At 30.3% G+C, this 13,402-nt stretch overlaps 1 protein-coding gene and 1 non-coding gene across 2 annotated transcripts; both read left to right on the top strand.

Annotated features, from left to right (window-relative positions):
* The first annotated feature begins 1,108 nt into the window (after window positions 1–1,108).
* Window positions 1,109–2,817, top strand: LOC107627852 (uncharacterized). Its single transcript, XR_015895867.1, has 4 exons — window positions 1,109–1,164; window positions 1,983–2,175; window positions 2,289–2,374; window positions 2,664–2,817. It is a non-coding gene; the product is annotated as an uncharacterized LOC107627852 (transcript).
* Window positions 2,818–11,354: 8,537 nt separating this feature from the next.
* LOC107613073 (uncharacterized) lies at window positions 11,355–12,409 on the top strand. The gene has a single exon (XM_016314919.3). The coding sequence runs from the start codon at window positions 11,523–11,525 to the stop codon at window positions 12,162–12,164; it is 642 nt and encodes a 213-aa protein (XP_016170405.1). The 5' UTR covers window positions 11,355–11,522; the 3' UTR covers window positions 12,165–12,409.
* Window positions 12,410–13,402: the final 993 nt, after the last annotated feature.

The following is a 13,402-nucleotide window of genomic DNA, read 5'->3' as shown; positions in this document are numbered from 1 at the left end:
AATTCTCCCTAAATCCAACCGTAATGATCGTACCAATTTTTCTTTTTTTTCCTCCAATAACCTATGAATTTATTGTCGGAAATCCGAATCCAACAGTAACTTTTTTTACCTGATGAATTTATTATCAAATTTGTCAATAAATATGTCGGTAAAATCGCTGCTAACTTTCGACGCTAAATTCAATAGTAAATCCGATGATTTTCAACATTTTTCTTATAGTATTGATAAGCACTATTAGCTCAAACCCTTTGACAGGGTCTCCACATTAGCTACCAATACACCTCCAACCTTCCTAAAAGATGATCACGGAGTTGTGTGAGTGAGTCCACAATCTCACGCACACAAGGCCTACATGATCAATGTCAACGCCTATATGAGATTTAATTTGGTAAAGTTTTTATTTTTCAAAAGTAGCTTATAAAAATTAATTTTTAAAAGATGATTTTTTAAAAATGGTAGCATTATGTTTGTTAAATCAAATTAAAAATAGTTTTTAATAAACACAAACAACAATTGTATTTAGTAAAATAGCTTTTAAAATTAAAAAAAAAGTTTAGGGGTCAGCACTTTTATTAAAATTTGGCCAGCACTTAACCAACAAAAGAAAAGCGAGTAATTTCACACTATTGGATGAAATATCACACTATTAAAAACACCAATGATAACTAATTGATGACTACAAATCACAAAATTGAGGTAAGTATCACAGTAGTCCCTGAAGTTATCCTCGAGCCTCAAAGTAATCCCTGAAGTTAAAAATTAGTCGTAACCGTCCCTGAAGTTGATCTCCGGTACTCATAGTGGTCCTTCTAGTGAATTTCGTCCAGCTGGCGCAAACGAAAAGCTGACATGGCGTCGTTGGTGACACGTTAGCAGCGCAACGGCTAGCTGATGTGGCGCAGTAAATATTTTGGACTCAATTTGGTCCCTAATTTTAGGTTAAAAACCCTAACCCCCAATTGACTCTCTTCTCCTCTCTTCTCCATCGCACTCTTCTCCTTTCTTCTCCATCGCACACGCTGTTCTCCTCTACTCTCCATCACACTCTTCACTCTTCATTTCTCCCTTCGATCGTCATCTTCTCTGCGTCTATTGGATTCCGTAAATGATGATGTCCCCGAACAAATTCCCGGCGGATCGAGGCTCTCCTCCTCAACCTCTAAGGTGAGAAAAACCTAAAATTCTCCCCATTTCTCTAATATTTTGCTTTTGGATATGCACATTATTAAACGGTTATTTCTAATTTGTGGCAATATTTATTATTATTGGGTTTTATCCTGTGACAATGGAATAGGAGATTTCTGCTTTATGGTATTTTTTAGTGTGCCAATGTTTTAGCATTTGATTGTAGTCATTATCTTAATGTTTCAGTTGTTTTAAGAACTCGGTTGTAGCCACTGGTTCAAAATTTTTATGATGATTATTCCTACCTTACCATGCTGTCTAATATGTACTAGATTAGTTTGATTTGTGTTTGTAGTTGGTTCCGTGCTAGTATGTTACTGTGACACATTGACACAGTAGACAAGATAATATTAGGAATCAGTGTGGATTGTGGACAAATTTAGTGTATCATTTACTATAGGAAAGACATGACTATCTAGTTTTATGTGACTTATCAATTAATAATGATAATATAAGAAAGTCTTGGGTGGTCTGGTCTTGGGAGAATAAGATAGTGGATGCTAGATTAAGAAGATTATATTGGATGTTTGGTAGGAAAATATTTAAAAATGGGCGGTTCTAACTTGTAGACAATATTAGTAAGAAGAGCTTGGATTTAGATGGTGTGTTTCAGTGTTTGTGGATATGGTTTCTGGTAAGATACAAAGATATTGTTTGATTTATGTAGTTGATGTGGTGCAGTAGAGAAAAGCTTTATTGTACTCAGGAATTTCTGAGTCTCCTGACATTCTACTATGCCATACTGATTAGTGATTAGGTTTGTTCTTAGCGTGCTGATCATAATCTTCCGTTTATAGACAAACACCATTGCAAATTATTCATGTTGCTGCAAATTTCATGAGGATATGGTCGATATACTCCATGTATCGCTACTTAACCCAAAGTGGAGCTTTGGTTGTTCTTTTCTTGTTTGCCTGCATAGCTCCTGCAGCAATTCTCTTTTTGATTTTGCAAAAGCCTTGAAAGGGCAGGCTACTTTCTAATACACAGGTAAATTTAATTGTTTTCATCTTAGGACAGAGTGTTATATACAAACCAATACATTCATATCCAAAGGTTTTAGTGATATGAACAGTCCTTGACTAGTACCATTTGTTTTTCAGGTTGTGCCATCCATAATAAATGGTGCTATAACAGCACTGTATTTTGTCTTGTGGGAAAAGGGACTGAGATCATGTGGACCAGTTAGGTTGGTTTTAGTATGCTTGTAGAAAATTTTAGTTTGTAAAATTAGTGTGCCATATTATTAGTCTTTAACTATGTCTTTTTACTCATGCAGCATCTTGAATGAAATTCATTCGCATAGAACCCTGATAACTGATTTACAGTTTGTCATTGACCAATTGTTGTCCGCTGCCATCATTATATAGTTATTTCTTCATTATATTAGTATTGCGCATATTGAGTGATGCTTGAAATCAGATTTTTAATTTTTTTTAATGAACTTAACATAGTTATTCTCTTTCTTACTAATTCAGAGCAATACTGTCTGAGTATTCTGGTGATGTCCTTGAGGTACTATCTGCACTGTTATATGGGAGGAGAAGTAATTTGTGGAAAAAGGTGAAACTTTCATATTGTAATATTCATAGATATATCATACAAATGTGTCCTCATGATGCTTCCAAATGATCATGGGTTGTTAGAGCTCCCAGCTGCGTTGCTAGCGCTAGTCATAACGTGTGGTTTTCGAAGATGAAGAAGACACTGAAGACTCACCTCTGGTGCGACGGAGAGTAGAGGAGAACAGCGTGTGCGATGGAGAAGAAAGGAGAAGAGAGTCAATTGGGGGTTAGGGTTTTTAACCTAAAATTAGGGACCAAATTGAGTCCAAAATGTTTACTGCGCCACGTCAGCTAGCCGTTGCGCTGCTAACGTGTCACCAACGACGCCAGGTCAGCTTTTCGGTTGCGTCAGCTGGACGAAATTCACCGAAAGGACCACTATGAATACCGGAGATCAACTTCAGGGACGATCTCGACAAATTTTTAAGTTCAGGGATTACTTTGAGCCTCGAGGGTAACTTCATGGACTACTTTGATGCTTACCTCCACAAAATTTGCTGGCTCCCTAACACTCCTCATTTAAAAATACTATAATAGACATAAATGTAAGTATTCAATTTAAAAATTAGTTAACATATAAGATTATATTAGACTTTTAAATTTTAAAAAGTACAAATCAATTTTAAAAAATTATATTTTATATACTTTCAAAAATACCCAATCTTTTAAAAACTATAAACATAAATACATGAATTATTTTATTTACCAAACACAAGTCTCAGAGCATATGGGAGCCCTGTTTACTCGCTTAGACGAATGAGGGTCAATTGTAGAAGAGGCCAGACAAGCCATCATAGCGGCTCGTGCTAAGATCTTGTGAGATAAAGAGCAGATCTGCAACCTAGAGGGTGCTCACTGTCATTTGTATCGGTAACACCAGTACAAGAGTAAAAAGACGCCCAAGAAGATAATGTAAATAATTATAAAGACCCTTAGTATTATTTTTGTATCATTTGGTACACTTTTTTTTTGGTATAAATGTTGTACATTTTTATTCGTAATGTTAATATTTTAATTTATTTTATTTTAAGAAAAAATACTTAAAATACATCCAATTTTAATAATGTACTATATCTAAAATTTTAAAAATTTGTCAGATTTCTGCTAATTTTAATTTGGTTTAATCGATTGATATTTTGACCAATTCTTTATTTTTACATTATTAGCTCATTTAATATTAAAGATTATCAAAATTTTATTTATTATTATTTTTTTAATATGTATGGCTTTGTCTAAAAATGTTATTTTAAAATAAAACAAAAAAATTATCACACTCACACTAATTTAAAAGCAATATACTCCTAATTATATTATGTAGCATATTGAATCAACCTTACTCTCTATGTTCCAGCAAACCAAAGTGAACCCAATCTTCCTGCTGAGTTAAGTATTTTATATCAAATTGTAGCGCCTATTATCAATCCGCTCAAGCTGCACGCAAAATAGCATTTCAGCTTCAAAAAATGGTAGGAATTATTAAAATTTATTATTTTAGATTATTATTTAATCTTTAATTTAATTTTTTTAATCTAATAATTTAATAACATATTTTATTTTATATTTTTAAATATTAATAACTAAAAAAATAAATTTCTATGATCCTCTGACATTTCTTTTTCAACCCCTAGGCTTGTGAAATAGTGGCACGAACATAGATGATCAGAGAGATCCAGTTTTCCTCCAAGTTTAATATTTTACATAAAATGGATGATGGTGATGATGATGATTTAAGGAAAGGTGGGTTTAGGTAATTAATTAGGTGCTTCCTTGATGTTTAGTTCAGATGAAGGTACAATATTTCAACTAATCACATAACTGCATCTATGTATCTATCTACCTTTCTAAATAGAAAGCCCAGTGGCACTGCCCAAATCTAAATTATTTTAATTTGGTACATAGGAGTATAGGACAGTGGGACCAAAGAACTAAAAGTAAATACTAAATACAAAAACCAACCTGGATGGTGTAGATTTGGATAAGAATGCCCCCACATTACTGCACCAATATCATACATTTACAAAGATGAATTGCATGAAGGACAACAGAAGATTGAGATATACAATCCACCCTTCTCTTTAATTACCCCCAATATTTTTGTAACCAATAGTTTATAATAAATCAACAAATATTTTTAAATTACACTTTATATTTATTAATTATTAATTATAATTATTTAAAATTAATTGATTAAAAGTTATTTATCTATATTTTTTTGTTACATTCTAAGATAACTTTCACCGAGTCTCTAACTAAGATTACTATTTTCATTATTCTGCTTTGAATTGTGTCAGTCTCATCAATGAAGATATTAGTAGTAAGAAATTACGGCAGAAAATTAAATGAAAATGGGTTTTCACTTCAAACTCATTAAATGAATGTCCTTAATTTTAATGAGCAATTGCAGAAACAGTAACGGCAAGAAGGATTCACACCTGTATATTTTACGGCAACAACTATGTATAGATATTCTAACGATTTTCTACTTACTAGAAAAAATTCCCCAACGAATCATTTTTTGGCCTTTGAATGCAATACAATTAGAACTTAGTTATTAAATAAACACTTTCATCAGGGGGACTAAAACTTTTAAATTTGGTTAGAGACTTCATTTGGAAGATCAGGAAGTTAGGGTGTCACTTTCAGGTCGTTGTTTTTAACCAAAATATCTCTTTTTACCTTTAAGAAGTTGAGGTATTGTTGGTTAAAATCTTAAAATAATGCAACCTAATTCAATAAACTGGGATTATTGTGTTTAGTGTATTGCCCAAGGACCTTGATTAAGAAGGCTTGGTTAAAATGCAGCCGATCACTATTCTCCCACCTTTTTTTCAAGTAAAGGGTATAATCGAGACTTAAGAGAAGAACCTTTTTTTTTTCATCTATTTATTTTTTTTAAATAAAAAGTTCAACGCAATAAGTGGAACATTAACGTCTCAACTTTCTTCATTTAACTTAATACAAAATTTCTAACTAAAACAAAATCCTAAGCCTGTTAGATGTTCATCTTCAGAACCATACGAAGGATTCGACCAAAAATTTTTAGGAATTGATTTGGAGGATTAATATTTTTTTATTTAGATTCGATATCATAATAGACAAATAAAAAAATTATAGAAAACTAATGAAAAGATGCTGTAAATATTTAAAAAATATATTAAAACAATAAATTGCCATGATAGATCAATATTGTAACAATTACTTTTATAATATAATATATTAAAACTACAAATTAAATAGATAGAGTGATTGACTTGATATCTGATATTTGATATTTGATATTTGATCTAGCATATCTAATAGAGTAATTTAATTATTCAGACCTGTTTATATATACCCGTAATTTTTAGTAATAAAAATAATTAATGTAATTTTTTTCATTTGGCCCACAGAAAACACGAAAGCCGCGGTTTTGTTCGATGTTCATTACTAGTAGAGGCTGTATAGAAACACATTACTACGTAATACTGCTATTATTATTCACGTAAATGTATTGTTATGAATATGAGCACGCATATTTAAGACCCTTTTTTTCTTTTTTCTTTTTTTTTTTTTCTTTTTATTAAATACCATACATGTGAAGTGTTTTGGTTTTTTGTTTAACATACTGCATTTCATTAAGAGCAAGCAACCTTACATAATGCCGAAGAAGCAATGACTCATTAGAAGGAAAGAAATAGAGAGGAAGGAAATAGAAAGGAAAGAAAAGAAATTGAGTGGATTTTTATTTTTTTAGATGTGCTTGGATAGAAGGAAAATAAAAAGAAAAGAAATGTTATAAAAAGACAATTTTATTCTTATATTATAAAATATATTGAAAAAGTGAAGGGGTAGTATTAGAAGTAGAGAGAAAAACATTAATTTTCTCTCTATTTTTTTTCCAATGTTTGAGAGAAAAAAATTAGTGGACCATTTATTTTTTTTTCTCTAATTTTCTTTTTTAACCAAACAAAAAAAATAATCATTTTTCTTTCCATTTTTTTCCCATCATTTTCTTTTCTTTCATTTTTCTTTCAAACAAACATAATGAAAATGTGTACACATTCAACCGTTGAGGACTTGAAGTTGCACTTCTTTTCAAAATACATGAAAATTATTATTTTGGACTAGTATTTAGTTCATATTAGTTTTTTTTATGGTAATACTACATAACAAATAAATATTATTATTTTAGATTAATATTTAATTTATAATAATTTACACCTACGTTTATAAGAATTTTCACATATAAAATACATAATTTATATTTATATTTATTAAAATTTACATACATAAATTAACATAATTTACACTCATATTTATAAATTATTCGATTTTTTTTTCCAACTTTTTCCGTCAACCAAATAACAATAAAGAAATGTTAACAATTTTTTTATTCTATCTTGTTTTCTTTTCAATCAAATATACTAATGAAAATTTCAAATCTAAACAGAGACAAAGTGAAAGATAACGAACTACTAAAATTTAATACAAATAAAAATACAAATAAGAAACCAAATATTTGAATAATGGTATTCCAAGACTACCGAAATTGAATTAGCCTTGAATCATTCTCTAATATAACTATACATTTTTTTTGGTCATGGCCCCCACACTTACTTGTAGTTAAAATTTGAGGTCATACATTCAATCATCATCAACACTTTACTATTCTCCAATTGAATTCAAACTACGCTGTTTGAGTTGCTGACTTTTTAATGTATAGCTAATAACATCACCTATTAAAAACTGAAAAAGTTGCTGCATCTTTTTTCAACTGTTATTATTATTTTGATGCCATTGTTAACTGAATATTAACCACTACTACTTTTTTTTTTAATACCTATAGGCATAGTTTTTTTCCGTTGCATGGTATTGGTATATGTTCTGTTTGAAAAATTTTAAAAATATTTTTTTTTAATTTTTGACTTATAAAAGGTAATAGTATTAATATTTGATGTAATTTTTAAAATTAAATTGTAATTTTTTAAAAAGTTATTTAGAGGTTATAGAAAAATTAAAAAAAAATGACTTCTCTTATAATGTTACTATTTTTTATCACATTTCTATAAAATAAATATTTTTAGAGTTAAAAATCCAAATACAAAATAACTTATTTATAAGTTACTTTTAATATAGTTATTTATTGTTTAAGCTATTTTATCAAAAGAAACTTAATTAAGCTGTTTACTCAAATTGAGCTTTATATCTCCTATTTTAATATGTTAAGAACTAATTTATCGCAGATCTGAATCCTATTTAAATATTTGTTATTGATCAATAAATTTTACATATACAAAATAGAATTTGAATTTCAATATTTATTTAAACAGGTAAGTGAACTAATCACTAAATTAACTCAAATTGATTAACCACAACTATAATTATTAACATCATATCATACAAACGCAGACTTTTTCAAAAATATAAAAACAAATAGATCTTTTCAATTTTCTTTCAATTATAGTTGTAAAGAGAAAAAAATATTATTAAAATAAATTTATTGTAAAAAATAAATATTGGTATCAAATGCTAACCACTCAAGAGTTGACTCAATTATTGATTTGTATTTTTCAAACTTAATTTATACCCACTTTTTAAGGGTTTCAAGAAGAGCTTAGGCCAAACTATTTAGATTAGGCCACCACCATATATAAAATAAAAAATTATTCATCTATCACACACACGCACACACATATACTGCTTTTTATTTTTAATATGGAGGAAAGTGTGTGGTGATATAGCGTTATGGAGAATATGGGTACTTTCTCTGCATGTGGTGTGAGGGAGCTGAAATCGGACCGAAAAATTTAGAGCAAGAAACTCGAACGTTTCGATTAGAGGAGATTTACAAAAAAAATATATTTTTAACAAAATTCGGAGGGTCCGTTTTGATTTTAAAAAAAATCTAAAAACGGAGGATCTATTTTCATTTTAAGAAAAAATTTAAAAAATAAAAATTGTAAATGGAGGGTCCGTTTTCAGTTTAAGAAAAAAAAGAAGTGTAAACGGAGAGTCCGATTTAATTTTAAGAAGAAAAAAAAAAAACTAATCGGACGATTTGATTTGTGGTCAACAAATTTTTTAACAAAAAACTCAGACGATCCGATTTCTAGATATTTAACATCTGTATCTAACATTTGTATACATCATAACCAAACACAACTCACACACTCGTGCAATATAAAAAAAATTAGCCCACGCATACATACATACATATATGTTCTTATTCTTATACAAGGAAAGCCGGATTAATTAGATTCAATTTTTAGAAAGAGCATATTATTTATCCTTATGGCATTATTTCTCGTATCTTTTCTATTGGGTTAAGCAATAGATTGCTTTTACATGTTCTCTCTTAGCTTGAAACACTCATGCTAAATGAAGATTATTCTGTTTGCTAGTTCTTGAGATAAAAGCAATAAGTAATTAAGCAAAATTAAATATACATGGCCGTGTAAATTATAAGCACTTGTCAATTAAATTCTTTTTATTTTTGCCAATTAAAAACAATGGGTGTGTTTAGAACCCTTTGAAACTAGAATTGAATTAATTTAGAAATAAAATCTTTTATTCATAATAGATAAAAGATAAATTAATTTTATTTGTCAATTTCATGAATTTATTTGATAGTAGATAATATCAAATTAATTTTTTGTTCCAAATGCACCTTATAAAGTTGGTCAACAATTTATCACACTCTTCAATTTTCTTTTATGTTTGTAACTTTTTTTATATATAATTTTAGATTTTTAGGTCAACGTATTTATATTTGTTTTTAATTTTGGTTTTAACATTTTTATGTTACAATTCATTTATTAGTATCTTTTAATAGTTTGAAGAATAAATATTTTTAAAACAAATTTGTGATCCATATAATATAGAATATAGATATTTTTTGGTCTGGAATTTACCCCATTGGCCTGAACAATAAAAGCATTAACATTGTATACTCAGTATGAAAATCCATTTCCTTTTCTGAATACAGAAGTTCCAAACACTATTTAGTAACGCAATTATTTCGAAGATATGAAAGGTTGAGGTCGTAGTTACCCAACCTGTCACTTAAATATAATATAACAGATGTCACACATTTTGCATTTAAAACTTTAAATGCTTTTAAATTTTAAAATGACTTATAGATGTTTATACCTTATACATGGGTATACCTTCAACGTAAAACGTATATTATATGTAGTAACAATTTTGTTTATTTTGATGTAAGGATATAATTTAATGGAGAATCTTATTTATATTCTGTCAATTGATAAATATTCCTTGATTTTTTTTAAATGATATGTACAAATGTTTCTATTTGAACAAATTCATTAGTATTCAATAGATTACCTACATAAGTATGGTGCAAAATCATATTATATTCATATTTTAATATTTAAGAGTATTAAAACAGAAAATCACTATTATTATCATTAATTAGTATATTATTAATACTTGTTTAAGGGTCATTAAATTAATAAAAAATATTTTTTAATATTTTTTATTTTTTAACGTATTTAATAAATTTTTAATAATAAAAATAAAAATATTAAAAAAAATAATTTTTCAAAAATTATAATTTACATAATTTAAAAAAAAATATTTTTACATAATAAATAAAAATATTTTTATATTATTATATTCAAATATAATTGATAATTAAACAAATTTATATAAAATATCTAAATATAAAATTAATTTTATTTTTTTATAAGTTCTTTTAAAAAAAAATTTTAAACGCTCGCTCAAACAAATCTTTAGTACTGTATTAAAGATTAGAAAAAACAGTAATGAAAAAAAAGCAAGAAAGAACTTTGGCCGAGTTTTTTTTACAAGACACTCGGATAGTACAGAAATACATAATTGTGTTTAGCATATTTAATATAGATAGAGATACATTATATTTAAAGATATTAAATTAATATATTTTATAATATTTTAATAAAAAATATTAATAAAAGATATAATTTATTTTTATTTATTATTTTTGTTAATTTTTTAAAATTATATTTTTTATTAATATATATTTTTAAATAAAAATATAAATAAATTAAAATTTTATAATATTTTAATTTATTATTAAATAAAATATAAAAATATTAATTTTTTATTTATATTTTTTTTTATATCTTATTTTTAGTTTCTTTATCTTACTCTGATTTCAGAATTCTTTAGAAGCGGCGCGGACTAGGAAGGTTACCACGTATTTATTCCGCAAGCCGGAGGGACATGATAGTCATTTTTGGAAAATATCCAGGCACAACAAAGCAAAAGAGAGAAAAACTGAAAAAGTCAGAACAGGAATGGGTTTTGCATGGGGTCATGTTCAATACCGACAAAATGAAGTGGGTATTATTGTACATTCACAATCTACCATTTCCCCAAAAAACCCACATACGTGGCAGCCTTTACGGTTTCCCAGGAAATAAAGCTGTTAAACCAACGGCTCTACCTTTCCATCACTTGCCACAACGCACAAGGTCCACAACCCGCACCCGTAATAGGTAATAGTAATACCCATCTGATTGGAATCCTTAACCCTAACCCACATTCCACCATGGTTAAGTTAACTAACCCAACTTAGGTCAAGAGGCGCTCACCATTCCCATCTATATAACCACCCTCAGAGACTCGCTAGGTTTGCCGAACCAACGCCCCAAAGGGGACCTTGCAAGAAAAAAAGGGGAAAAAACACCATCTCTTCTCTCTCTTTCCTTTCTTTTCCTATAGATTCCGATTTCTCTTTCTTCAATTCAAAGCTCTTTCTCTGTTCTGAACCCAAAAAAAAAAAAAAAATTTATGGCTCACACATCTTCAAGAACCAAATCGAGTGGACCAGTTCTTCGGTCGCTCTCACCGTCATCTTCTAGTAGGTTCTGTTCATACACCACATCCAAGACCCCGTTCTCCACGCCTTCTTCGGCTTTTGCGTCTTCTACTAGCTCTAGCTTTTCAACGCCTTCGTCCAGTTTCCACCATCATAGTCATCACCGTTCTGCTTCTCCGACACGTGTCAATTTGTGCGGTCCAGGTCCGTTGTCTTCCGGAGTCCGGTTCTCCATCGATGCGCGTTCTATTTCACCCAACCGGTCGATATCGAATCAAATCATAACGAAGAGTAACCGTCCGATCTCGATCCAGAAGAAATCATGTATGTGCTCGCCGACGTCACATCCTGGATCATTCCGGTGTAGTTTGCACAAGAACGCCGCCGCGAACGGCGGAGGGAATCATCATCACGGAGGAGGAAATCATCACCTTAACATGCGCAGATCTGCTATGAAGAACTCGTTGGTTCGGATCGGAGGAGTTGAAGGCGAGTGGGTGAAACGTGCTCTCACGGCGCTTATTCGTCCGTCGTCGCACCAACAGAGGAGGAGAGCGGGATTTGAACCTAGACCGAGTCGGCTCTCCGTCATGTCCAAGGCTGAGGATATTTGATTTTCAAGTTTTCTTTTACAGGTTCGTTGCTGTTGCTGTTTATGATCCTGCTACGTTTTCTTAGGCCACGATCTGGCGCCAGAGGTGGTGGCGGCGGAGCGGTTGCGGTGGTGATGTAGATCTCTTCCGGCGAGTTTTGAGGTGTCGTTGGAAAGAAGATTTTCCTGCGTAGATCTTATGAGATACAGGGAATTGGTTTTTTATTTTGTACATAACATTTGCTATGGAAGGCAGAGTCTTGGACATTTTTTTTTCTCTGGACCGAAAAAAAAAAAAGAAAATTACATAAAATTTAAGTTGAATCCAGTTCTCAGGATTTAAATTGGGGCCAAATTCTGACCTAATTCGAACTTAAATTAAAATCAAAATTAAAAACCCTAAGAATCTTGAGTTGGCATCTGTGCACTCCATTGACATGATTTGCGTGAACCGGGTATTCGCAGCGTTGTGTTCATTCGTCCCGTTATGCTTTCCGTCGTTGGCTTCGTTTACGTGTGGTTTGGTTCTGTCGTTGGGACCGTTCCGTTATCCGTGCCGCCGTTATGTTCGTCAAGTTGCTTTGCCTTTGGTGCCAGGTACTTTTATTTTTTGAGTATTTATTATTTATTAATTTTATTAGTTATTTTACTTTTAACATTTTTCCTTTTTGTATGCTAGGTTGGTTTTTGTTTAATTGCAGGTTGGTTGCAGCTGGTTGTTGTGGGAGACGAATTTCGGATGTCGTATTCTCAACCTTGAATATCATTATGAAGTCGACATTTGAACGCACCCCCTCCCCTCTTGGTTGATGGTTACAATGGAAGAAATAATTGGAACAAAAAAACATAATAGAAGAATTAATTTCGCGTAGCGAGAAAGATAATTAAATAATAAAGAGTCTTAAGATTAAAAATTTAACTTAAGAAAAACCGAAACCGGTGCTTTGATATGAACTGATAAATGACATGGTAGATTGGAAGTTTGGAGATTCACCCAAGGACAGAAATGGAGGAACTGGTGTTATGAAAAAAAATGGTGGGAAGGAGTCAATGGTTGATGGTTTGAAGATTTGTAGTGGACAGGAAAAAGAATATAATATAATCGGAGATATAATTAATTATAGCAAAAAATCATTTGACCTTCACATTAGAAGAAAAATTATTAATAAGTTAAGAACATCTAATGGACTCTATCGTTAGAAAAGGGGAAGCAAAAGAAATTTCGGAAAGGAATTGTGGAAGGTAATTTCGAATATTTAC

Source organism: Arachis ipaensis, chromosome B8, assembly GCF_059453495.1.
Source record: "Arachis ipaensis isolate K30076 ecotype BB chromosome B8, ASM5945349v1, whole genome shotgun sequence".
NCBI lineage: Eukaryota > Viridiplantae > Streptophyta > Magnoliopsida > Fabales > Fabaceae > Arachis > Arachis ipaensis.
This window is presented reverse-complemented; position numbering and strand designations above follow the sequence as displayed.